This window comes from Xyrauchen texanus, chromosome 22 (genome assembly GCF_025860055.1).
Source record: "Xyrauchen texanus isolate HMW12.3.18 chromosome 22, RBS_HiC_50CHRs, whole genome shotgun sequence".
NCBI classification, from domain to species: domain Eukaryota; kingdom Metazoa; phylum Chordata; class Actinopteri; order Cypriniformes; family Catostomidae; genus Xyrauchen; species Xyrauchen texanus.
Window position 1 is genome coordinate 39,392,097 of NC_068297.1, and position 27,609 is coordinate 39,419,705.

Below are 27,609 nucleotides of genomic sequence, written 5' to 3' on the forward strand. Positions count from 1 at the left end.
TATTCGCAGCAGGTTGGTATGAGTGCATCTGCACGCACAGTGAGGCGAAGACTTTTGGACAATGGCCTGGTGTCAAGAAGTGCAGCAAAGAAGCCACTTCACTCCAAGAAAAACATCAAGGACAGACTGAAATTCTGCTGGAAATACAAGGATTGGACAGCAGAAGACTGGCGCAAAGTTATTTTCTCTGATGAAGCCCCCTTCTGACTGTTTGGGACATCTGGAAAATCGATAGTCCGGAGAAGAAAAGGTGAACGCTACCATGAGTCCTGTGTCGTGCCAACAGTGAAGCATCCTGAGACCATCCATGTGTGGGGTTGATTTTCATCCAAGGGAGTGGGCTCTCTCACAATCCTGCCCAAAAACACTGCCATGAATAAAGAATGGTATCAAAACGTCCTGCAAGAGCAACTGCTCCCAAAGATCCAGGAGCAATTTGGTGATTATCAGTGCATTTTCCAGCATGATGGAGCACGCTGTCACAAGGCAAGAGTGATAATGAAGTGGCGCGCAGATCATTACATTGAAATTTTGGATCCGTGGCCAGGCAACTACCCGGATCTTAATCCCATTGAGAACCTGTGGTCAATCCTCAAAAGGCGAGTGGACAAGCAGAAGCCCACAAATTGTGATCAACTCCGAGCACTAATAAGTCAAGAATGGATCGCCATCATTCAGGATTTGGCCCAGAAGCTGATATCCAGCATGCCAGAGCGAATTGCAGAGGTTATGAAGAACAAGGGTCGACACTGTAAATATTGACTCTTTGCATATATTGAATGTTTTTGCCAATAAAAGCCTTTAAAACTCATGAAACACTTATCATTGTTTTCCAGTATACCATAGAATCATGTGAAAAAATTATCTACAAATACTGAAGCAGCAAACTTTGCAAAATTGATGTCACTGCCAATACTTTTGGCCATGGCTGTACTGGACAGAGAGGAGAATTTATAGTAAAAAAGTACTTAACTATTGATCTGTTTCTCACCCACACCTATCATATCACTTCTGAATACATGGATTTATCCACTGGAGTCGTATGCATGACTTTCATGCTGTCTTTATATGCTTTCTGAGTTTCAAAGTTTGGGAACCTGTTGACTTGTATTGTATGGACCAACAGAGCTGAGATAATCTTGTAAAAATCTTAATTTGTGTTCTGCAGAAGAAAGAAAGTCATACACTTCTGGGATGGCATGAGGGTGTGTAAATTATACGAATTTTCTCCCTTTAATAAAACTTTAGCAGATATACACATTCAACCCTAAAAATGTCAAGAATATAAAAGGTACCTCTGAAAATTTATGTATTGCTATTTAATAACAAATTAGTGGCCGCATAATCCATTTCTTTTTTCTATATATATATTTTTATAATTATTATTATTTTACAGCTTATATGAAGAAGATAATATTAAACAGGTCAGCTGACTCTCAAAAAATGTTGCCATGATACTTTTAGATAAAGATTTTAATCTTAAATAATCTTTCTCTTCTGGGAAAATTTACCAAAAACAAATATGAATGACTCGTCTTGTTCACATCTTGTTTTTGTCCAATGAAATGCTCTCTAATATAAGAATGTCCCTCCCGCTACTACAGTGTGCAACTGACTGGCAAGAGCAAGTTCCTGTTCCATCTTTTCCCAACGTCAGTTTTATTAGGAAACACGTCAACAATACAGGAAAGATACGTCATCAAGCCATTTAAATGGCTGTGTCACGTTTGGAAGGATGCGTCCTCCGGAGGTCGCATTTGTTCGCCGCCTACGTCATTAAGGCTCTCTCGTTTAATTTTTTAATTTTTGTCTTTGTTTTTCTTATTTTTTATCTATTGTCAATGCCTTTTATGTATATGCGCTTACATTTAATACAACTGTTAACCATTTTAGCATTAAAAAAAAATATTTAAAAAAAATAAAAATATATTATATATATATATATATATAAAATTCTTTTTTTATTTTTTTTAAATATCCGATAAGCACCCTACCGGACTTTTAATAATACACACACACACCTGTTTTCATCATTGTCATGTGTCTAAATATACCCAATGTTTCAGTTAGTTGTTCGGGGTCAGTTCTTGTCCTTGTTACCCTAATAAGGCTGTAGTGTTTTGTTGCTTTATCTTCAGAGTTAATAACCTTCCTTGTGTATCATCTTCTTTTTGCGTATTATTAAAATAATCTGCATCTAGATCCCCCCATCTTGTCCCTCCAACAAGTGTTACATTAATGAAATAATAAAGAATGAATAAAGCTCTTTAACGGACTAGATGGGAATTTAATTAAATAAAAAATTATACAAAATTTTAAATGAAAAGAGTCCCCTTCAAAAATAATTTCAAAGAAAAATAGTTTTTTTGTTTTGACTGGCTTTTTTTTCTTCAGCCAGCAGATGGCACTGTGTAACACGTCAACAAAAAGCAAGCATTCATTTTCACCTCTGACACTTAAACTGAGTAAACACTACTGTATCAAATCTCCAGTGCCATAGGTTCTGTGCAAGGCTTTGTAAAATATAGCACTTCATGCTTTCTTCCCCATTCCAATATGCAAGATATAACACAAGACAACAACAACAAAAAAGTAATGGGGTTGCCACCCGTCCCATAAAATACCGGATCGTCCCATATTTAAAGATAAAATTAAGCTGGTCAGATGGTGTCACGGTGAAATCGTTCCAGATTGCTAATGTAAATATATAAAAACTCAAAAAAATAAATGTCCCTTTTTCAGGACCCTGTATTATAAAGATAATTTTGTAAAAATCCAAATAACTTAACAGATCTTTATTGTAAAGGGTTTAAACAATGTTTTGCATGCTTGATCAATGAACCATAAACAATTAATGAACATGCACCTGTGGAACGGTCGTTAAGACACTAACAGCATACAGACGGTAAGCAATTAAGATCACAGTTATAAAAACTTAGGACACTAAAGGGACCCTGTGGTACCCTTCCTGCAGGCTCATCCTGACATGACCCTCCAGCATGACAATACCACCAGCCATACTGCTTGTTCTGTGCCTGATTTCCTGCAAGACAGGAATGTCAGTGGTCTGCCATGGCCAGAGAAGAGCCCGGAAGAGCCCCCTTTGTTCAGGCACACATTATTCCATTTCTATTAGTCACATGTCTGTAAAACTTGCTCAGTTTATGTACTAGTTGTTGAATCTTAGTTGTTGAGCTAATATATATATATATATATATATATATATATATATATATATAAATCTAATAGAGACCAGAAATAGCAAAAACATTTTTAAATGGCCTTGTGTGCAACCAGAACTGCTCAGCTGCTGAGTGAAAAGACACACTTAAACAGCTATAAGGCTACATCTCTCATCTCCCTAGAGCAGTTTTAATAATCATGTAATATACATAAACAATAATGATAGTAGTATTAATACTATAATATTAATAATATACATAACATTTAAATATTATTATTATAAATCTATATTTAATACAGTATAATTTTATATAATTTATAAGCATGGTTCTCTCAGGATTTCATTTATTAATTTTAAAATTTTTAATGTAGCCTTTGAGTGTTGACTTGTACTCTTAAATTGATAGTTCACTCAAAAGACATTTCTGTAATCACTTACTCACCTTTGTTTTGTTGCAAACCTGTATGTCTTTCTTTCTTCCATAGAACATAAAAGGAAATGTTAGTGATGATGTTAGTTTTAGTCACCATTCACTTTTATTTTATGGAAAGTAAGATGCAGGCACAGTGAATGGTGACTGAGACTCACTGCCTAACATCTCAATTGGTGTTCTACAAAAGAGCAAATTCATACAGACTTGAGGGTGATTAATGACAGAAATGTCATTTTGGGTGAACTGTCCTTTAACTACCTGTTAAAGTATTTATTAAAGGTATCTACCAAGAACAAGAACATAAATGTAAGTCAACACATGACTGCATCACATCTTGCTGGGAAACAAGTGACTGAAGAAAAGGGCCATAATGTAGACCAGGGGTAAATTTCCTTCCCAGCAAAGATCCGGATAATAATATGTAGTTTACATGGTGTCAGCATTTATATGGGTAGGAAAGGATGTATCGTTTTATAATAGTTTTTATAACTTGCCAAGTTGGAAGTAATAGTACTTTATATATATATATATACAGTGCATCCGGAAAGTATTCACAGCGCTTCACTTTTTCCATATTTTGTTATGTTACAGCCTTATTCCAAAATTGATTAAATTCATTATTTTCCCCAAAATTCTACAAACAATACCCCATAATGACAATGTGAAAGAAGTTTGTTTGAAATCTTTGCAAATTTATTAAAAATAAAAAATAAATCACATGTACATAAGTATTCACAGTCTTTGCTCAATACTTTGTTGAAGCACCTTTGGCACCAATTACAGCCTCAAGTCTTTTTGTGTATGATGCTACAAGCTTGGCACACCTATTTTTGGGCAGTTTCTCCCATTCTTCTTTACAGGACCTCTCAAGCTCCATCAGGTTGGATAGGGAGCGTCGGTGCACAGCCATTTTAAAAATGTATAGAAATAATTTTCACACAATAAATTTTTAAACAGTGTATTGTTTTTCACTCTTTGTTTAGATTATCATTGTTATGAACATGTAATAATTTATATTTTTATAATAAATGTAAAAATAGTCTTATGGTGTCGGGCTGCGCGAATGAAGCGAATGACGCGACTCGAACACACAAAATCGTTTCATTCGCGTATTCACATGACGCATTGTCGAGAAAGCCTATCAGCATTGAGATTGTTCGAATGTCACTGACATACTGACGTAGTAGCAGAAGAAATCTGGAAAAATGGATTAAAAAAATTGTTGTAGCGGTGTGTGGGCACCTGGAATTGTATGACACAACGTCATACATGTACAGAGACCGGACGAAAAAAGACATCGCTTGGAGGAATGTGAGCGAGGAAGTTGGACTACCTGGTAAGTTCTGAAAATACGCGCGTCTACTTGATTCCTGCTATTGGTTATACTTTATTATGAACCAAGTCATAGAAGCTGTCCTTTTCAGGAAAGAGAGGGGGGAATACTCGTGGGTTCGCATTATTCACGCGAACATGAGTTTAAACACAAATTTATAATCCAACAGTCACAACTCACGTTGTGTGTGAATGCACCATTATATTGAAAGTCTGGGTCTGGAACAAGGCCTAAACAGTAAAAATCTATGCATACTTGGGACATGAAAGTGCCCAAAGTTGCAGAAACACCCAAATATAGTTTATGCCATTTATCATTTTAATACTGAAACTTGAGATATGGATTGTACGGTAGTTATACTATATAAAGCAGACATCTGTATGTGTGAAATAATGGCAGCTCATCTCTGCTGCAGCTCGTCTCTCCCACCCACGTACCTTCATCATTAGCAGACAGTTTGCCATGGAGTACATCGCCCTGCTCAGACGGGACCTCCACAGCTGCAGCGATGCTGAAACACACAGCAGACAGAGACACAGACTGAGAAAATGGAATTGGAAACTGCAGTTTTCCCCTCCTTTTCCTGGTTCCAAACCCTCAATTATATTGTCTGCAATGGGAATCACAGTGAATAAGAAAAGACACTAGCCATCACAAATATTTTCCCTCACTGGTTCACTGAAGACCTCCATCATCCAACCGTTCTGATCTCTTATGTGTGTGTGTGTGTGTGTGTGTGTGTGTACATAAACACACTTCAGCTGATGCCTGATTACTGACACTGTGACCACAGCTAAACAGAGGAACTGCATCATCACAATTCCTCTTCTGGTTTGGCACATAAACAGACAACAATATTAAGACAATTTTTCTAAAGTCACAATTAAAATACAATAGCCCTGTTTCAATCCTAGTGAACTGCCTATATAGGCAGCATCCTAATGGAGACTCCAGTTACACCTGGTGTAAAAACGATGGTAATACTACAAATAATGGTGTAAATGAAGAACATAAAAAAGCAATAATCTGTCCTGATTCGTCCCGGACAGCTGCGAAGAGCCACCCACTCGCCTGTCAATCAACACTGCGCTAAAACAATAGTTTTAAACTTTGCTGGTTACATGCAGCTATAAAAGAAAATAACCGTACAACATTTTTTGGAAATGCCTCGTGCATATACAAGTACAACACTTTATGGAACATCTTTGGTATTCAGTTACCAAAAGGTGGTGGCGTAGTGGCTAAAGCACAGGGCTGTTAATCAGAAGGTCACAGGTTCTAACCCCACAGTCACCACCATTGTGTCCTTGAGCAAGGCACTTAACTCCAGGTTGTTCCGGGGGGATTGTCCCTGTAATAAGTGCACTGTAAGTCGCTTTGGATAAAAGCGTCTACCAAATGCATAAATGTAAATGAATATACGTGAATATGTATCTTAAAGGGTTAGTTCACCCAAAAATGAAAATTATCCCATAAATTACTCACCCTCAAGCATTCTAGTTGTATATGACTTTCTTCTTTCAGCCAAACACAATCGCAGTTATATTAAAAAATATCCTGGCTCTTCCAAACTTTATAATGGGAGTGAATGGTACCTTAGATTTTGAAACCCAAAAAGCACATCCATCTATCAAAAAAGTAATCCATAAGGCTCCAGGGCGATAATAAAGGCCTTCTGAAGTGAAGCGATTTTGTAAGAAAAATATCCATATTTCTAACTTTATAAACTATAATTACAGGCTTCCGGTAACGGCCGAAACTGAGGTTTTTTCCCAGCCCTATTTGTTTGAACTGTCACGCTACTGAACAATATGGTTAAGGAATAGTTTGGGAAGCCTCTTAGGAAACACTCATTATTCTTGCACTTGCATTTGGGGCCACTAATGACAAAAGATTGTGTTATGTCAGGTAGGAGTAAGAATGTCCCTCCCGCTACTACAGTGTGCAACTGACTGGCAATTCTTCTCAAACAGGAGCCTGAAGTGACTGATTTGAAATGCTCTTCATAGGCAGAATCATTCACTCACGATGTGAAGTGCACAAGAGACTTGTGATTGCAATAGATAATCTAATGTTACACAAATACAGAGTGAAAATGTGTGAAATATTTTTGTAGATCCCTTTCAGTACTGAATTAAATGTAAAAATCTCGTTTTGCTGCCTACTGTTTGGAACAGTCTTCACATCAGAAGCCTAAAACTGTTGCATAGGTCGGCAGCTCATTAAGTTTTAGAACATGATGTCAAGTGAATGAGTAAGTCTTAAATTCACAGTCCTATATACATTGATTCACTGTCACTCACAGGGGCAGCAGGGAAGGTTTAGAGTGGAGAGAGATGTCTGTGCTCTGTACCTTGTCTGTTCTGCTGCATGAGGTTCACCATACTGCCGTCCTCAGCTAAACCCTCTTGCAGGTTACTCAGGATCTGTGAAGGAAACAGAAGTTTTACTGCACTAATTACAGCCACACTAATTGCATTGCTGCAGAGAACGTCCCAACACTGGGGTGTAGAGTTCAGTGCTTGACTGCCCTCACCTTCAGACAGATGCTCTTTATTCTGTGCAGGCGGTCCAGAGTTTCCTGCGGCTTCTGTAAGTACTGAGGGAGCTCAGCATGCAGGATACGCATGGAGAATGGCACCATTGAACCTAAAATATCCAAGGCAGAGAGACGGATGACACAAACATACAGTTTAAAGTCTTATTACTCTTTTATGCTATTCTAATTTTAGAACATACATTTTCACATGTTGAGTTTCACAACTTTTGCATACTAAAGCAACTTTAAGGCAAATTAACAGCAATATGCAAAAGTTTTGCTCTTCTTTCTTTCTAAATTTCTGTCTGTGTGGTGCACATCAAGTGTCTCAGGGCAGACTTACTGATATAGCTATCTTTCTTAAGTCTTATATTTTTACTACATTTCGGTAAATTACTTCATATATTGTTTCTAAAATCATAATAAAGCAGAAGAAGAACATGTAAAGGTTGCTTGCTCATGCAAAACTTGCCACTACAATATCTGGTGAATGATAATTTTTGTTCCTGTAGACATACAGTATCAAAAGGGTTTTTTATACACACTTAAAAACCATTTTAACATCTCCCTTTGGGTGAAGATCCTCACTTATCAGGGCACTGCTTTTATATCACATAAACTATGTGAGCTGTTCAAATGATTGGTTATTAAATAGATTTGGACAAGCGTGTACCATCCACAAACAGACGGCTTGGTCGAACAATTTAATAAGACTTTAAAGAATATGCGTTGTAATCTCATGCGCGAAGATGCTGGGAACTGGGATAAGTGGCTTGAACCACTGTTATTTGCATTGCGAGAGGTCCCGCAAGCCTCCACTGGGTTTTGCCCATTTTAATTGTTTTATTGGCGTAAGCCTCGTGGGGTGTTAGATGTCATAAAGGAAAATTGGGAGGAGGGATCTTCACAGAGCAAAAATTTTATTCAATACATTCTTAACCTGAGAGCAAAACCTTGTCTGGATTATTTGTATTTTATTTTCTCCCGTTGTCAATTCCCAAATTGTAATGCCCAATTCCCAATGAGCTCTAGGTGCTCGTGCCTCAATCCAGGTGGTGGAGGATGATCGTGGTTTGTTGAGCACGTTACCATGCACAAGTCACCACGCACCCCACCGCAAGCGAGAACCACACATTATAGTGATCACAAGGAGGTTATCCCATGTGACTCTACCCTTCCTAGCAACCAGGCCAATTTGATTGCTTAGGAGAACTGGCTGGAGTCACTCAGCACACCCTGGATTCGAACTTGCGACTCCAGGGGTGGTAATCAGCGTCTTTACTCGCTGAGCTACCCAGGCCCCCCTTAACCCTGGATTATTAAAAGCCCTGTGTTTTTAGAGTTCAAAGAAAATTGTGTTGCCAAAGGTGATCAGTGTGGAATGATTTTTTAGCAACAGACAACCAATCATAAATATTCATGCAATTTGTAGTCACAGAAACGTTCAAGCACTTTATTTAGCTTCTGCATCTGAGGGACATGGTTAAAAATTCAAAGAGTGACACCACACACATTAATTGGAGTGATGAATAGACAATAGTGTTTTTGTAGTATGTTTCAGAGGAATTAGCCTGGGTCAACAAAGTGTGAAAAGCTCTAAAGACTTAGGAGTGGGACTTTTTGGGGGACCTTTTGACTTTGGCCAGTAAGCAACCACCTTGACAGACACCACACAGAATACAACTGCATAGCGATGCACTAAAAACTATTTAGAACACCTTAGCACCACATAGCAATGCTCTTGCAACCACCCTCAACAACGAAGTGTAGTGGTGGCAAGTTTTGCACTTGGAAGCACCATTAAATCTGCTCTCACTTTTTTTTATGTGTCTTTAACAACTATGGACTTGTATTAAACAATGTAACATTTGCTACAATGTTCTTATTGTGTACGTATATGTTGTTCTGCGACACTATTGCAATATTTGCATTTGCTGCGACCTAGGTGGGGGTACAGGTAGGTTTAGGATTAGGTTTAGGAATAGTGTAAACAAAGTAACCACAGATGTAATTATATGCAGGTACTTCAGTACATTACATACTGAAAGTATATTGTTTCAAATGCTTAATTTTACACCTAATATAAAGTGGGTAATCTCGTTTTGACTGACACATCTGGGTACAGGTAATCTCCAAATTCTTAAGATTTCCTTCCACTTGGAAATAGTTATCATCACTCCAGAACATTTACCTCGTCTTCCAGGGTATACAGTCGAGTAGTATTCATAGTACAGGTTAGGATGATCCAGATTTCCAAAGGGTTCAAACTCCAGTTCAGCATTCTGAAAGAGGTTCAGCTTTACCAGAAGAGCCAGACGCACAAACCACAGCTGCAGAGAGAAAAAATAAATCAACGTATTGAGCATTCTTTAACTTTGAGTTTAAATGCTATAAATTATGCATCTCAGGCAAAAATGGCATGGAAAGTGACAAAAATGCCCCAGGTATTTCAAATGTGGGTAAAACAAATGAAACTGTAGTGCATTACTCTTTTTTCTGTTATCTAACAAATACTTGAAATATACTTCAAAATACTCTATTCTAGGCCTATCTAGTTACTATCTAGTTAGCTATAGAGTTTACAGCTACACTATAAAAAGTTTTATGATTTATGAATTTCAATTTCATATAAAAATTCCATCAAATTGAATTTTAAATTAAATAAATTGTTAAAAAAATATATATATTTTAGGGTTTATTAATTGAATTTGGTCAAACATTACACATGATGAAATTTTGTTATGAAATTTAAATGCATAAGTCTTCTTAATATACAGTTGAAGTCAGAAGTTTACATAAACTTAGGTTGAAGTCATTAAAAACTCATTTTTAAACACTTTGCAGATTTAATATTGGCAAACTATAGTTTTGGCAAGTCGTTTTGGCATGACGCAAGTAATGTTTCCAACAATTGTTTACAGACATATTGTTTCACGTTTATCACAATTCCAGTGGGTCAGAATTTACATACACTATTTGAACTGTGCCTTTAAGCAGCTTGGAAAACTCCCGAAAATTAAGTCAAGCCTTTAGACAATTAGCCAATTCGCTTCTGATAGGAGGAGTACTGAATTGAATGTGTGGATGTATTGAAAGGCCTATCTTCAAACTTGCTTGACATCATGGGGAAATCAAAAGAAATCAACCAAGACCTCAGAAAAATAAATTGTGGAACTCCACAACTCTGGTTCATACTTGGGAGCAATTTACAAATGCCTGGTACCACATTCACCTGTACAAACAATAGTATGCAAGTATAAACACCATGAGACCACGCAGCCATCGTAAAGCTCAGGAGGAAATGCATTCAGTCTCCTAGATATTAATGTTGTTTGGTGAGAAAAGTGCAAATCAATCCCAGAACAACAGCAAAGGACCATCTGAAAATGCTGGAGAAACAGGCAAACAAATATCTACATCCACAGTAAAATGAGTCCTATATCGACATAACCTGAAAGGCTGCACAGCATGGAAGAATTCACTGCTCCAAAACCACCATAAAAAAGCCAGACTACAGTTTGCAAAAGGGTGATGCTTGCAAGCCAAAAAACACCATCCCAATCGTGAAGCATGGAGGTGGCAGCATCATGTTGTGGGGATGCTTTGCTACAGGAGGGACTGGTGCAATTCACAAAATAGATGGCATCATGAGGAAGGAAAATTATGTGGATATATTGTTGCAACGCCGCAAGACATCAGCCAGGAAGTTAAAGCTTGGTTGCAAATGGGTCTTCCAAATGGACAATGACCCCAAGCATACTCAAACCAGTTGTGGCAAAATAGCTTAAGGACAACAAAGTCAAGGTATTAGAGTGGCCTTCACAAAGCCCTGACCTCAATCCAATAGAAAATTTGTGGGCAGAACTGAAAAAGTGTGTGAGAGCAAGGAGGCCTCAGAAGGCTACACAAAATGTTTGACCCAAGTTAAACTATTTTAAGGCAATGCTACCAAATACTAACAAATTGTATTTAAACTTCTGACCCACTGGAAATGTGATGAAAGATATAAAAGCTGAAATAATTAATTCTCTCTACTATTATTCTGACATTTCACATTCGTAAAATAATGTAGTGATCCTAACGACCTAAGACAGGGAAAGTATTTTACAATTATATGTAAGGAATGGTGAAAAACTTAAAATGTATGAGTTTAAATGTATTTGGCTAAGGTGTATGCAAACTTCTGACTTCAACTGTAGACTAAACTATACATATTTTATGAGTGTATATAAACTCACAGTTCTAAGAAACATCCCTTTTTCAGGACACTGTATTATAAAGATAATCTTGTAAAAATCTAAATATTGTAAAGGGTTTAAACAATGTTTTGCATGCTTGTTCAATGGACCATAAACAATTAATGAACATGCACCTGTGGAACGGTCGTTAAGACACTAACAGCATACAGACGGTAAGCAATTAAGATCACAGTTATAAAAACTTAGGGACACTAAAGAGACCTTTCTACTGACTCTGAAAAACACCCAAAGAAAGATGCTCAGGGTCCCTGCTCATCTGCGTGAACGTGTCTTAGGCATGCTGCATGGAAGCATGAGGACTGCAGATGTGGCCAGGGCAATAAATTGCAATGTCCGTACCGTGAGACGCCTCAGACAGTGCTACAGGGAGACAGGAAGGACAGCTGATCCTCCTCACAGTGGCAGAACACGTGTAACAATACCTGCACAGGATCGGTACATCTGAATATCACACCTACAGGACAGGATGGCAACAACAACTGCCCGAGTTACACCAGGAACACACAATCCCTCCATCAGTGCTCAGACTGTCTGCAATAGGCTGAAAGAGGCTGGACTGAGGGCTTGTAGGTGTGTTGTAAGGCAGGTCCTAACCAGACATCACCGGCAACAATGTCGCCAATGGGCACAAACCCACCTTCACTGGACCAGACAGGACTGGTAAAAAGTGCTCTTCACTGATGAGTCGTGGTTTTGTCTCACCAGGGGTGATGGTTGGACTTGCATTACACCGAAGTCTGTACTCTGGAGCGGGATCATTTGGAGGTGGAGGGTACATCATGGTCTGGAGCGGTGTGTCACAGCATCATCGAACTGAGCTTGTTGTCATTGCAGGAAATCTCAACGCTGTGCGTTACAGGGAAGACATCCACCTCCCTCAAGTCGTACTGCAGGCTCATCCTGAAATGACCCTCTAGCATGACAATGCCACCATCTATACTGCTCGTTCTGTCCATGATTTCCTGCAAGACAGGAATGTCAAGTGTTCTGCCATGGTCAGCGAAGAGCCCGGATCTCAATCCCATTGTGCATGTCTGGGACCTGTTGGATCGGAGGGTGAGTGGTAGGGCCATTCCCCCCAGAAATGTCTGGGAACTTGCAAGTGTCTTGGTGGAAGAGTGGGGTAACATATCACAGCAAGTACTGGCAAATCTGGTGCAGTCCATGAGGAGGAGATGCACTGCAGTACTTAATGACTGTTACTTTTAATTTTGACCTCCCCTCCCCTTTGTTCAGGGACACATTATTCCATTTCTGTTAGTCACATGTCTGTGAAACTTGTTCAGTTTATGTCTTAGTTGTTGAATCTTTTCATGTTCATACAAATGTTTACATGTTAAGTTTACTTAAAATAAAAGCAGTTGAAAGTGAGAGGATGTTTCTTTTTTTTGCTGAGTTTAGTATAACATTTTCCTTATGCTACTGAGTAGGGGAGACCAGGGCTAGTTATCACAAGGTCTATACCTCTATATCTTTTGGAACTAAAAGTTTGCAAATATATTTTTAGCAGAGGTTTTGTATGTTGGTTTCAAACAACTATTTCAAAACCCTCATTTATGAATTATTTTATGAAGTATTTTTTATAACATCAAAACACAAACCATGCTGGCATACATTCAACTGTCTTATAAAATATTTTTTTTATTAAAGTTAGGTCAGGGCATGTTGTCACATATTTATAATGTTTTTTTAGGGCAGATTGTCACATGTGGTTCAAATGTCACATATTTATGCAATTTATTAATTACAATATTTGTAGACCAAAACAATGTTTTCACAATGTTGTCACAAAAGTGGTGTTGTCATCAACTTGTGTTTAAAGAATGGTATCTTTTTGTACATTATTTACAGCTCCTTTTGTATTTGATGTTTTATTGATTTGATAGATAAACGCTATTACTGTTCAGAGAGTTATTTGATTTAATTTAAGTATCTGACATTTATGGATGACACACTCAATCAGTTTTTATGTAGCAAAAAAATGTGCGCCTTAAAAAGTTCTAGGGGGCCAAATATCACCTCTTACTAGCAAAGTTAAAGAACAAAGTTTCAACAAAAACATTTGCAGGCCTATGCGCTGAGCTACATGAGTGGTACATCAAAGTGAGCGAGTGCTTTGATTCGGCCGACTCTAGAGCCGTTGGGAGATCACTGGGTTCCTGTGGACTGAGTGGGCATCAGGCCGCGAGCTCTACACTGCTTCAGGGCACTTCACATGTTCAGCGCATCACTGTGGACAACTAGACAAAACTCCACAGAGCATTCTTGAGAATGTATGAAAAAGAGCTGAAATTCCCATGTTTAGTATAAACAGTATGTGTTGTCTGACCAGTGTAATACTGAAGGGATATGAAGAGATGTCACGCTTGACTAACTGTGTTTCTAGAATTATAATAATAAAAAACACAACAAAAAGGGCTGTTTTAAGAATCTCAAAATTGCTGTTTATGGGGTTTATATATCTGCTCTGAAAACACTGATTTGTTAAAAATTATGTATGCATTATGAAATCTAAAATTTGGCCATGAGATGGTTTAGTTTTATTCTTTAACATCTGAGTCTTAATTATTATGTAGACAGGCACAAAAGTTAATAAAGAGACAATAGAACAAACCCAAACTGGAAGTTGTGATCAGAATTAAGTGCCACATGGTCATTAATTGTATTTTGGATAATATAATTCATTTTGGACTCTTGTAGCCTCAATGTCTGTGCCTGTCAAAGTAAGGAAGGACAAAGAAATTTATAATTCTATGAAAAAATAAATAACATAATCTGAATAATCGATTATCAGCCTTTGGCAAAATCCACTACCATTTGATCTCTCTTGTAACAGTAGTTCTGGTGCTGGATGCAAATAATTCAATACAGCATACCAGTTGTGCTAAAGTACATGATATACTGTACTAACTACAATATTGTTATATGCACAGATACCAATACTAATATCGATCATTATTTTAGCGACTCAATACTAGACCAAAATATGCGTGATTTGTTTTGTTTTATTGGCATAACAGCACACTTGAATAATAAGTCATTAAAAGTCTTTCCTAATGTAGCAAAATTCAATTTAAACTATTGAACCGCGTGGATCTTGCATATGCCATGACCATAAACGGTCTGAACGATGTCATGCAGCAGTGAATTGACGAGTTTTGGAAGTTAAGATGGAATGCAGAGGAGAGATTCTTCTTAATTATAGGAGTGAGTCTAAAGACTAAAGCGATGCTTTATAGTTAAAAAGTACTTAAATATTGATCCTTTTCGCTCCAAAAGCGATTGTATCGCTTTAGAAGTCATTAATATAACCACTGGAGTCGTATGCATGACGTTTATACTGTCTGTTCTTTTTGGAGCTTCAAAGGTTGGATCACCATTCACTTGCATTTTAAGGACCTACTAAGCTAAGATATTTTCTATTTTTCTTCAAATGTGTTCTGTTGAAGAAAGTCATACACATCTGGGGTTGCATAAGGGTGAGTAAATGATGAGAGAATTTTCATTTTTGGGTGAACTATCCCTTTAAATAACCAAATTCCATCATCAATGCCTTAATTTTTCATTGCCTGATAAGTACATCACAATGCAAACATTTATGCACCTTTACACACAAACATTTAGGCGAGTTTTTCCATGCCAGTGTTGACACTGGCTTGCACACTGTGAGGATTGCAAAGCACTACTCTTTGTGAAGCTGCTTTGGAACAACATTGTGAAAAGCGTTAAACAAATTACCTTAACTGAACTGAAAAATTGAATTGGTTTTAAAACATGATCTAGATGCTTCCCTCCCATGTCCTGAGACTATTTCTCCAATATCTCCCATTTGTTTCACTCACCTGTAAGGAGTCTGTGGTGTGGTTGGTGGGCTGTCCGCTCTTGCCGTAGCCCTGACCATGAGCTGTCAGCAATCTGCCTGTCAAATCCACAGCCGCCCTCCAGTTCTTAGTGCTCTGTTTAACATGAGAGAAGATGAATGCATTAATCAAACAGTTGCTCACACAGGAGGAAGCATGGCAGAGATTCCTCAACCAGAATGAAGACAAGAACACTACTGTATAAGCACTTGCTTTACACGTCAGCTGCATTTATGTAGAAGCCCACTTCCTAAATCAATTGACTGCACTTTTTAAATCAACATCAAGATTTTAGGTTAAGATTTATATCAATGTATGAAGTGTATGTTTTAGAATAAACACGCCCTTTCAGCCATTTTGTATCCTATTCATTTTTGCTAAGTAAAGTTTTCAAAGACATAAATTCTACACATGTGTACCAAATTTCAAGTTAATTGGAGCTACGGTTCAGGAGAAGAAGAGTTTTGTAGGTTTTCCCAAATTTCAAATCCATCATGGTGGAAGTTATGGGTTCTTGAGGCTTTTTTGTTCCCCATGAGAAATGAGGCATGTACACCAATTTTCAGAAGAATTGGACAAATGAGGTGGAAATGACATCACTTTGTTTTGGGCGTGGCCTGTAGCGCCACCTATGGGCGAATGTGGGCCATTCTTGGTGTGGGGGTACCCGTTGGCATGGAGGATCAAGTATATAATAATAAAAAAAATGTCAATAACAATAGATTTCCTCCTATCGGAGGTATCTAAAAATAATAATAATAAAACCGTCAATAACAACAGATTTCCTCCTACCGGAGGAATCTAATAATAAAACCATCAATAACAATAGATTTCCTCCTACCGGAGGAATCTAATTAGGTGTTAACCTTCTAAAGATGTTACTGAGTGTGACAGGGCAGAGGGCGGGGCCAGGGCCGGGTCATGATTTTATACACCCGGCCCCTTATCAGGCTAATCAAGCCTTCGAGAGGGATAAAGGCCGACTGCGGACGATGGTGTGAGAGAGAGAGAGAGCGAGCAGAGAGAGAGAGAGAGATAGCATTTACGGGCAGCTGTCCGTCATTTGTGTGTGTTTGTGTCTTTTGGTTAAGTTCTATATTAAAACTATTATTTATATTGTCAAGCCGGTTCTCGCCTCCTCCTTTCCATTAACCCACTTCACACTGGTGCTGAAGACACGGGAAGGAGGAGGGATACGCCGTAGTGGAGATCCCGCCGCTACCATCCACCTCAACGGAGCAGCCGTGGCCATCTGCTGGGGGACGGAGGAGCGGGAGAGAGAGAGCGGTAAGCCTCATCACCTGGTTCACAATGATCCCTAACACCTGTCTCTTGTCAACCTGGGGGGATAGCAGAGAGAGATGGGGAGGGTCCTCTGGACCGGGGGAGGGGTTTGGGCGGGCTTCCCCACCTCAGAGGAGCCGGAACTGGGCGGGAGTGAGGGGAACGGTGGGAAGGGAATGGAACATATGGCACAAGGGGTGGAGAGAGAGAAGAGGTGTTAAGGATAATTGTGAATCAGGTGACGAGGCTAACCTCTCTCTCTCTCTCTCTCTCTCTCCCGCAGACTGACACATGACCACACCCCCCATGCCACAACAGCATCACTCAAGCTGAATCCTAAAAATAATCATGATCTCCAGAATGATTTCAAAATGTTCAAAAAAGCAACATGCGTACTTCAAAGGAAGCAAGGACACCCGACCTTATGAAGGGGTTAACATGGTCAGTGTCACAAATTTGCTTATTTGATTAATGACCTATATAGTGCAGAATCTTAAATATTTCTTCTTCATTTATGTCTAAAAGATTCCTTATTTGAAATGATTTAAAATGTAAAAAAATAGCTTGCAGATTTTCAGACCGTGCTGTTTACTCCTGTCAGCATTATAACCTCCTCTCTCACTCATGCTCCCTCGTTCTTTCCTTCTGCTCTCTTTTTCTCTCTTCTGTCTGAGACCCCAGTGGCTCTACATCTTCATTAGAGGAGGAAATGAAGCCGAAAAGCATCAGAAGGAAAGTGGGCGAAAGTAGCCACCGCCAATGAGATACAACATAACAGAAGTCAATGGCAGAGGAATAGAGGGTTCTTCCTGATGTAATGCACATTTAGGGACCCACAAAACACACCAGGGATTCGATTTGCACTTTATAAAGGACAAGCCAATGCAATGCTGCTGCTACAATGCAGAGAATTCCATAAATTAATTAGATGCAAAAAGACTTTCATATAAATCAATCAAATCAAATCACTTTACTGTCACTCAACCATGTACACAACTGCAACTGTGGGTGAAAGTCTTGTGTGCAGTTCCAAGCAACATAGCAGTCATGACAGTGACGAGATATATACCAATTACAATAAACAACATACTTACACAACACAATTTACATATCAAATATACACATAATTAATTACTCACAACACAATATACAAATAATAATATACATTGTACAGTATACAATACACACAATATAGAATACACCATATACAATAAAAATAATATATATAAATGTGCAGTAAGGTTGTATAGTGTTGTATTGACATTCAGGCTGCCGGTTGATAGTCAGTTGCCAGTGTGTTGTTAAGAGAAATATAATTATGACAGTCCAGTGTGAGATTAATAAAGTGCAGTGCTGATATATGTTGATCATTACATCAAGCTTGTGAGTTTCGCATCAAGCTTGGAGGGCATTATGGTGTTGAATGCTGAGCTGTAGTCTACAAAGAGCATTCTCACATATGTGTTCCTTTTTTCCAAGTGGGAGCAGTGTGTATTGTGACTGCAATGGCATCAGTGGAGCAGTTACTACTGTAAGCAAACTGTAGTGGGTCCAGTGAGGCAGGCAGCACAGAGCAAATGTGGTCTCTGATAAGCTTTTCAAAGCACTTGACGATGGGAGTTAGGGCAACAGGACGACAGTCATTTAGGCAAGTTATCTTTGACTGTTTTGGTATGGGCACAATGGTGGATGTCTTAACCCTCTGGGGTCGACGGACGTGCCGGCGCGTCCTGCTGGATATTTTTGTCATTACAACAGAAACAACCTAAAATACTCTGTCATTTTTGGGTATACAGATAAGTGTAAGACATCATTAGAGACTATAAAAGGGTCTACTTTTATTTGTGTACACTCACAATAACAAAATCTTGTGCTTTTGTAAAATAAAGAAAATAAAAAGGGTGAGCTTTCAGCAGTCTCTGTGTTCACGAGCATATTTCAGAAACACGTCACAAAAATGAACTGAAACTCCGCGAATACTTATCACACAAACATGAAACATATGTCTAAAGAAAGCTTAATATGTCTACTTTAAAATAAAACTATTCAAATTTAAAACAAATATTCTCCTGCAATGCAATCTGTTTGAAACAAAGCGATGTACAGTTTTTACCGGTCCATCTCATTATCTGTAATGTGAACCCACCCACCAGCAGAGCGCGCCGTTCATACGCTAATGTGCTGAGACGATCAACGCAAATGTACACGCCCCCGACTGTGAGGTTTGATGTAAACACAACACAACCCAACTTTTCTGCATGTTTGTAACGATACACAGGCGACTGTGAGGTTTGATTTAAACACATTTCATTCATTTTTCTGCGCGTTTGCAACGATACACAGACGAGAAAGCTCCAGGATATTATGGAAGAGTTAACATTTTCCTCAGAAGAAGAGCGGGACCACGATGAACATTTAAAGCAGGTATTTAAATTGTATGCTGTATAATATAAATATGATATGTAATATGATATAAAATTATATGAATGTTTAGCTGCCTCATTATCATCATCAATGCTTGTGCTTGCATATGTGTTAGGGTTAAATGAGTAAAATGCTCTTTATATATGCCCATATTAGAAAATCAGCATATTATAATGATTTCTGAAGGATCATGTGACACTGATGACTGCAGTAATGATGCTGAAAATTCAGCTTTGATCACAAATCGCATTTTACAATATATTCAAATAGAAAACGGTTCTTTTAAATTGTAAAACGAGTTCAGAATATCAATGTTGTTTCTGTATTTTGATCAAATAAATCCAGTCTTGGTGAGCAGAAGAGACTTCTTTTAACGGTAGTGTAGGTTAAAAATTAAGTAAAGTCTTTATGTAAAGAAAATGTATAGTCAGATTTCTTCTTTTAACTTAAAACTTGATTTTGATCATTAAGTCTCCTCACATTCATTCTCTTTGTCACATTCCTCATTGATGGGCCCAGGGGAGGGTCTTTGTCTCTCATGTGTGAATTACAATGAATATTCATGATCATTCACGCCTCCTTGCATACTACCTTTCAACACAAAAATTGTCTTACAAAAGTTAAATTACTATATTGTTTTGTATGAATGAGTGATCAGGATGGTTTTCACATCATTTTGTAGCAAAAACTCTAGGCTACAAGATCCAGTTCTCAAAAGTCTTGTATACAAATTTTTAGTATGTGTTATATGACCTTATTTCAGTGACTTAAAATTTTAGTTTTTTCAAAAAACATGCATAAACGTTATTTTCTCAAAAATACAAACCTGTACATACATGTTGCTCACATATTATTGTAGCCCAGTTTGTGCTGAATACAGTGTTATCAGACTTTAGCCATTAATATGTTTTTAAGACACTGAAAAAAGCACAAATGTCAAGGCATGTCAAAACTTCTCCAGGGCCCAAAATACCCTCAGACCCCAGATGGTTAAAGCATGTAGGAACCACAAACAGGTAGAGGGACCGGGTAGTTGATCCGTAAATAATCTCTCCAGTAATGTAAATTATACACAGACATAGGGCCAACTCACATTAAGCAAATGTCAGCCTAAAGAACCCGTTTATGCAAAAAGGGTTATTTTTTTGTAAATATAACCTTTTGGGCACTAAGGGTTCTTTGGAGCTGTGTAAAGATCCCTAAGGTTCTATATAGAACCCCAAAGAACCTTTTTTTCTATGAGTGTGTTTCATAGTTCATAACAGAAGCCTGCTTTCATTTTCCTATCTCCGTATCGGCGAATGTTTTTAGCAGATAATATGCGGTTTAGTGTATTACATTTTTAAGAATAAAAAAATACAAAAAAGAAAACCTTCTGATGAAAATGTCATTTACATTTTTCCATATTTTGTCATGCCATGTTCATTCATTTTTCCAGTTCTACTCTGACTAAAATGGCATTTAATTTGAATTAACAATTATTTTAAAATATTATTTTAGTTGATGATAATGTGCTAAATGACAAAAAGTGTGTCAAACCATAACAGACCAATCTTTAATCAAATATTCAAACATTAAAAAAAAAATGCAAAATAATATATCAAACATAAAAGATACAACAAAATACAACTGTACTTGTAAACAGCTGAGCACCTGAAATAATGGCATATAATGAATATAGTGAAGTATTATTTTATTCTGAATTCTTCATGCTCTAGGGACTGTCATTAATCTCCCGTGTTTTAGCCAGTTTAGGATATTTAATTGTTAGTAATGCATTTTTTCAGAAACAGTGCATGTTACAAATTCTGACTACCACATAACTTAGTTCAAGTTCACCTGTTCTTCTCTCCATTGTCTGTGCAGATGTAAGATGTATTATTATTATATATGTTGTGAATATAGTGAGTCATCTCATGTAAATAGGATGCATTTGAGTGAAGCGGCTCATTTTGCCGTTGTTCAGCTATTTGTCTTCACACAGCTCAAGCGTGGAAATGCCCAACATACTGGATTACTGGATTAGAAGATGAATCAATTCTTTAAAGATATTTCTTCACCTAAAACTGCGGGGGTTTTTTTACGTTTCTTTTTATTTTTCTGTTTATATCTTGCAGTATTAGTCATCATGAAGTGTCTTTTTCATCTTGTCTTCTTTATCATTGAAAACACAAAGAAAGAAAACCCGCCAATAACTACGTTATTGTTTGTGAAAAAAGTTTTAGCGCATCAAAATAAAGCTGATGGAAACGCACATTATTGCTAAAATTTTGCAAGTGTCGACATAATATTTTTCCATTTAAATCTAGCGCATAAACTCTATGTCGATACTTCAAATATCACGAAAATCTGGTTTGGAAACACATTTCACCCACCACAAATATGTAGTCAGATGACAGAATTTACCCTAATCGTAAGCCTGTGTTAGTCATAAAGAGGAAAACATCGTTGAAAGCCAATTTTATTGTACGTGATTATGGATTGACCTTAACAGCATATAGATCCGACGCTGCAAACATGACACTTCCAGGAGTGCCAATACAAATATCTCTCATTCATCTATCATCGATAAGTGCATGGAGAACAAATGAATGGCCACTCTTTGCGATTAATTTAATCGTGGTAGCAATCCATTTATTTATTAAAGTTGCTTTTCCAGACCATTCAAAATAATAGACGGCAGTCATGGAATTAACCCACAATATAAAAAATATATATTTCTGTGCAAAAAGATGTTTTAAATAAAAAATAAGTACACAATACTAGGAGAAAAACATCAGTGTGCTTTTGTTTTGGATCACTAAAAGCCCAACTCTAAAAAAATATTGTTTATACTTTTGAAAAAATCCTTGCAAAAGTCCCTGTATTATATAAAAAAAGTTAACAAATGAATAAAGCATTAAATAAAATAATTAATTACTAAACAGAATTTTTTTTTTTTTTTTTTAGACCTATATACATGCCTTTTCTTTACACAAACTTAAATTAGCCTTACCCTGTTCTGTACACGAAATGAGTCGGCTGAATGACATTCGCAGAATGTTCTGCACTATTTTCATGACTATAAACTATCAGAACTATTTGTCCAATGCTGAGATCACTTTCAGAAAATTAGCTTTAGAACATTTTAAAACTTTTAAATATTTTAAATCTAACCCTCTTTACCTCAGATCGCATTTACTGAGCTTCTTCGGAAAATGTAAATTGCATTATGATGCTAAAATTAATTTTAGATGACAATCATGTTCAGCTGGTCATTAAAAGTTGCTGGACATAATGCTGTTGTGATGGCAATACTTTAGATTAGATGACTGTTCAAAATATCTGGTGAATATCAGGAATGTATCGTATGTAAACCCTGATATTACATTGCATCAATGTGTCTTTAATAGCTGTGCACACAGCATATACACATCGATGGATGTGACTGAAAGTTCCCCCACTACTTGGTGCAGGTTGCCAGCTTGAACAGTACCATGACATTCGCTTCCAGGTCGGAACCGGTGGCAACCTGCGATAGGCGCAAAATCAGGACCAATATTACAGTCCTCTCAGAAGGGTAACTGCTCCCAATCCTCGTCTTCTGACTGCAATTATTTGTGAAATTAAAAGGACAGTATGCTGGCTAATTTCAATGAATTGTCTCAATACTCTCCCCATTTTACCAAAACTACGGAGGAAAAAAATTAGGGACATCTGGGACAATAATACAAACATTTCTGTATGACATCACTCACACCATTTTTATTGATAAAAAGCCATTTGAATGTAAACAGGCAGAAGACTGCAAATTTCCCGTCAATCTTTTTTTTAATTCATTTTCACTTTGTCAATAACAAAATAGCACGAAAAGTGGATGGAAACTAGGGAAATGAACATCTGCGTAAGTAATTTAATTGACGAGGTAAACACTGGCTAAGCATTGGTCATTCCGTTACACACAACCAACATCACAACAAAACTTCTAAAGTCTCATCATCTAAACACTTATGGACTGCATTGAGAGAGAGACAAGTTCTTGTGTGAGCAAGACGACAAACTAGAGAAACTGTATTTGACATAGCTGGAGAGGAAGCCAGCATGGTGCAGGGAGAATTGGTGAACAGGTGCAAACAAACAGACTGATCCAGAGCCAGAAATAATTACTGGAGCCCAGTATGAAGAGGAAAAGAGCCAGACAAAACGAGGAGAGAAACCAGACAAAGGATACCAGGCGCTTCTGAAGCATCAGTGTTCTCTACTGCAGCAGAAGTAGAGAGTGGCAGATGCTGTGCTGAAATTGAAACACTTTCCTCTGTTGGAAACCTTCACTCCACACACTAGCTGCAAAGAGGATTTACTTACTGGACGTGCTTCTGCAACATTACCTTATTATGTTGGCTTGACAATGTTGTGTTGGGGCTGTTATAGGGAGGCAGTCACATTATGTGTCCTATGTAGGCTCCTGGCCACCAACTGTTTCACACCAAGTGCGATGCGGAACAGTGAGAAGAATCGCCAACAAATGGCCCCTCACACCAAAGTGTAACGGCTGTTTCACATCGCAAGCTTGAGCAAGACGTGTATGAAGCTACAGCGCAACTATATCATAACTACAGCTGCAGACACGGGTGTGTGACTTTCTTCGGTGAAACATATCGGAAAGTCCAAGCTTCTCTTGTCCATCAAATGAAAGCATATAACATCCATGCATATTTAAGTTTTTTTAATTGTCTATTACATAGTAATTATTTTGGATGCAAAGGAATCAATTACAGTGTGTTTCTCGAAGAGACATAATGAAAATGGGCTCCTCACAAATGCAAATGCCAATACAAACACACATTCTCCTCACCCTCATACTGTTTAAACAGACCTGATGAGTATGTCATGTAGCTCCACAGTCAAGGGTAATAAAATACCACATGACTTAGCATGCATGAACAAGCCAGTTCAGCTATACTGTCCATGGCTACAGGCCAGTAAAAATACAGTCTTTAAATTCATACACAACCAACACTACAGAGCTTCACCCTTCTCATCGTTACTGGTTGCGGGTCAGTGGCGCTTCACATTCTGATTGAACACAACAAAATTAGGCTCTGTAGTTTAAATTGCCCCAGAAGAAATCCACAGAGAGGTAGTGAACTAGAAAATTACAGCGTATTTACATATTAGATACCCTTGAAAGGCTTCTTGAAATGTTTCAGTACATTTAGAAAAAAAAAGTAAATCTTGGCTGTTTAAGGGCGACAGAATGTGCTGGACCTGAATCTTCACTATATACAGAGGGGCGAATTCACTAAACAGTTGCACCACTTTAGCCTGTGGTATTTCAGTACAAAAACCTGTATTTGATTCACTAATCATCTGCAATATAGTTTAGCAGAGTATTTCAATTGAGTCATTGTCATTCTGTAGAGCGGAGGAGTGCGGGGCCGGGCTGGAACAACGCACGGCTGGTCCCCAATCAGCTTGATGGGCGCGTGAGGGATAAAGGCGGCAGGTGACGACAGTTCGATAGAGAGATCATGACAGGCAGCTGCTCTGTGTGTTTATGTTTGTGTGTTTTTGGTTCAGTTTATTTTTAAACTATTATTTATATTGCCAAGCCGGTTCTTGCCTCCTCCTTTCCATATATCCCTTTACACATTCCTTTCCTCGGTTTTATAGATGGGCTTCGTTAACAAAAATTGTCCGGCACAATTTAAATGGCACTATTACGGCCAGATGAAAGCAGGCTTGTAAATAGAATTTTATTATAAAAAAAAGATATATTAGTTTGTGTACACTTTCTATTGTTTCCGCCATGGGCAGTGATAGAGTTTAAGAGTAGGTGTTCTGGATTACCTGAATGAGCAGCCATAACTTTTTCTTATTACCTACTTTGATTATGTTACTTTGACTTTAAAATAAATAATATTTTTTGCTTAAATATTATCAACATGTGGCCTCCCCTTCATGTTACTCAGTCTTGAGCCGGGTGGTTTGTAACACTATGGATCATATCAGCAGTAATTCATCATTTAATGATCAAATGACAGAGAAGAGCATTATATATACATTATATCCAGATGCGCTTTTGTCAAGGCACCTTCAGCAAAAGTTAAGCCTGAAACATACTCTACGCAAGTACGTAAACAGACGCATGTTACTACGCAAGTTTGATTTCATGCCTCGGTGCGTTCTGAAATGTGACAAAGTGCAATACTAATGCATAGGGATGTCCCGATCCGATACCTAGATCGGTATCGGCTTCGATATTGACGTTTTTTGACGGATCGGGTATCGGTCTGACAAGCCCGACCCAAATCCGATACTCTGTGTTAGTCATGTTCGTTACTGTCAAGCTTAAAAAATGACATAAAAGAACTGTTAAAACACCATTAAAGCAGTTCATATGACTCGTGCATTTTATTCAAAGCCACTTGAAGACACGCGATAGCTCTGTGAATTGCAATAGGCTGTGTTTAATAAGTAAACATATAAATGCACGCGCAGCTTCAGCCCGTTAGTGAATGGTGCTTCGGTTTACACACACACGCGCGGCTATTTATAGCCTTCACACGTGCACAATATTTGAGCGCTACAAACGAACATCGATGAAAGAGATAACTTACAACAATTTTATGATACTTGCAGGCAATAATGAAGACACATGTTTGACAGTATTTCTGAGACTCCAGAACTTTCTACTATCGATGAGAACAGGCACAGAGTGTGAAAGTGAGAGAGAGAGAGAGAGAGAGAGAGAGAGAGAGAGAGAGAGAGAGAGAGAGAGAGAGAGAGAGAGAGAGAGTGTATGTGCACGCGGGTGAGAAACCGGGGTATTTATGCAGTCATTGATTAGCCACTAATGATATGCAGGTGCCTGTAATCAGAACTCAGGGAGTGCCAGTATCCAGTATGCTAGTTAATAATAAAGTGTTTCTTAATAAGCTATACATTTATATTGAAATAATGTGTAGTTAAAGGTTTGTGTTTCTTTACATATTAAAGAGTACACCCAATTATTTCCACACAATAATGTAAAGATATTATAAACTGATTATGCAATAAAACAACACTGGTATCGGATCGGGATCGGCCAATACTGAGATTTCCGTTATCGGAATCGGATCGGAAGTGGAAAAAGTGGTATCAGGACATCCCTACTAATGCATTTGACATTGCTGCAAGGGACCCTATAGCGAGATTAGTGTAAACTGTATGCGTCTGCGGTGATTATTCTTTTTCAAGTCAATTACTATCATGGCAGCGCAACAGTTGTAGAGTATATTGCTGAGCAAGTAGGTTTAATTCAATATTTTTATAGCAATTCACCTGAATAATAACAAATTCATTTGAATGGCACAGACGTTTGAAGATTACTCTATTGACCCTTTATGCTTGTTCAAACAGACCAAGTGTTCACATCTGCATTTACTTACTTGGGTAGAGGATGTTTCGGCCTATGGTGTCTGGATCACAGTAGTGAGTGATGCTGTTCAGTGCTGCCAGAGTGTGTCAGATCATAGTGGTCTGCTGCGTCCTCTGCTTTATAGTGCTCAGACACGACCTGCAAGATCGGAATTGCGCATGCAAATTGCATTCAGCACAGATTTTGTGGCTGTGTTTGCGCAGTTGCCTGATCAGCATAGAACCTTTAATGAATCGGTCCCTAAACCAGTGCAGAAAATGAAGTTTAAGTATAAGTGAAGTTCTCTAATCTGTGGCATTAGAGCTCATGGTTCCACTACAGGGTACAGTAAATTCATTATTCATGCTTGCATACTAAAGGTAGAAATATGCATGCATGCTCTTAAACATACAAATCCTTGTCTTTCAATGAAGGACTTGGGCACAGCAGGACAGGCAGTGTATCTCAGGCCTGTCTGTGTATATCTGACAAAGGCAGATCAGTGAGGCAGTAATTTTGGACCCCTGGGGAACCGCAGCTGGCACTTCATTCTGCCCGACACTGAACACACACACACAAACACACACACCAACACAGCAACACTGCCACTTCACCAGGGTAACGCGCACACAAACACCCCTCCATTCGTGCACATAATACGTTTCAATTAGGGCTGCAACTTACAATTATTTTGATAATCGATTAATCGATTATTGCAGCAATGAATCATTAGCTCTTAACCGATTATTCAACTTGTGCCCCAACTTAAAATGTTGTATTAAAGGTAGTGCTTTCTAACAATAAGGAGGACAAAATCATTTTTTAAAAATACCTCTAAATGACATTCAATTAATGAAATGGATGGGGGGGTGATAAGAAATGCACAGTGACACATTATGATTCAATAAGTCATGA

The 27,609-nt window shown here is 38.0% G+C and overlaps 1 protein-coding gene across 1 annotated transcript in view; it reads right to left on the reverse strand.

Annotated features, from left to right (window-relative positions):
* trappc12 (trafficking protein particle complex subunit 12) overlaps positions 1 to 27,609 on the reverse strand; it is a 56,824-nt gene that overhangs the window by 23,614 nt on the left and 5,601 nt on the right. The window contains 5 exon segments of the mRNA XM_052153995.1: positions 5,388 to 5,461; positions 7,304 to 7,376; positions 7,487 to 7,599; positions 9,681 to 9,819; positions 15,591 to 15,704. Coding sequence (XP_052009955.1) covers positions 5,388 to 5,461; positions 7,304 to 7,376; positions 7,487 to 7,599; positions 9,681 to 9,819; positions 15,591 to 15,704 — 513 coding nt within the window.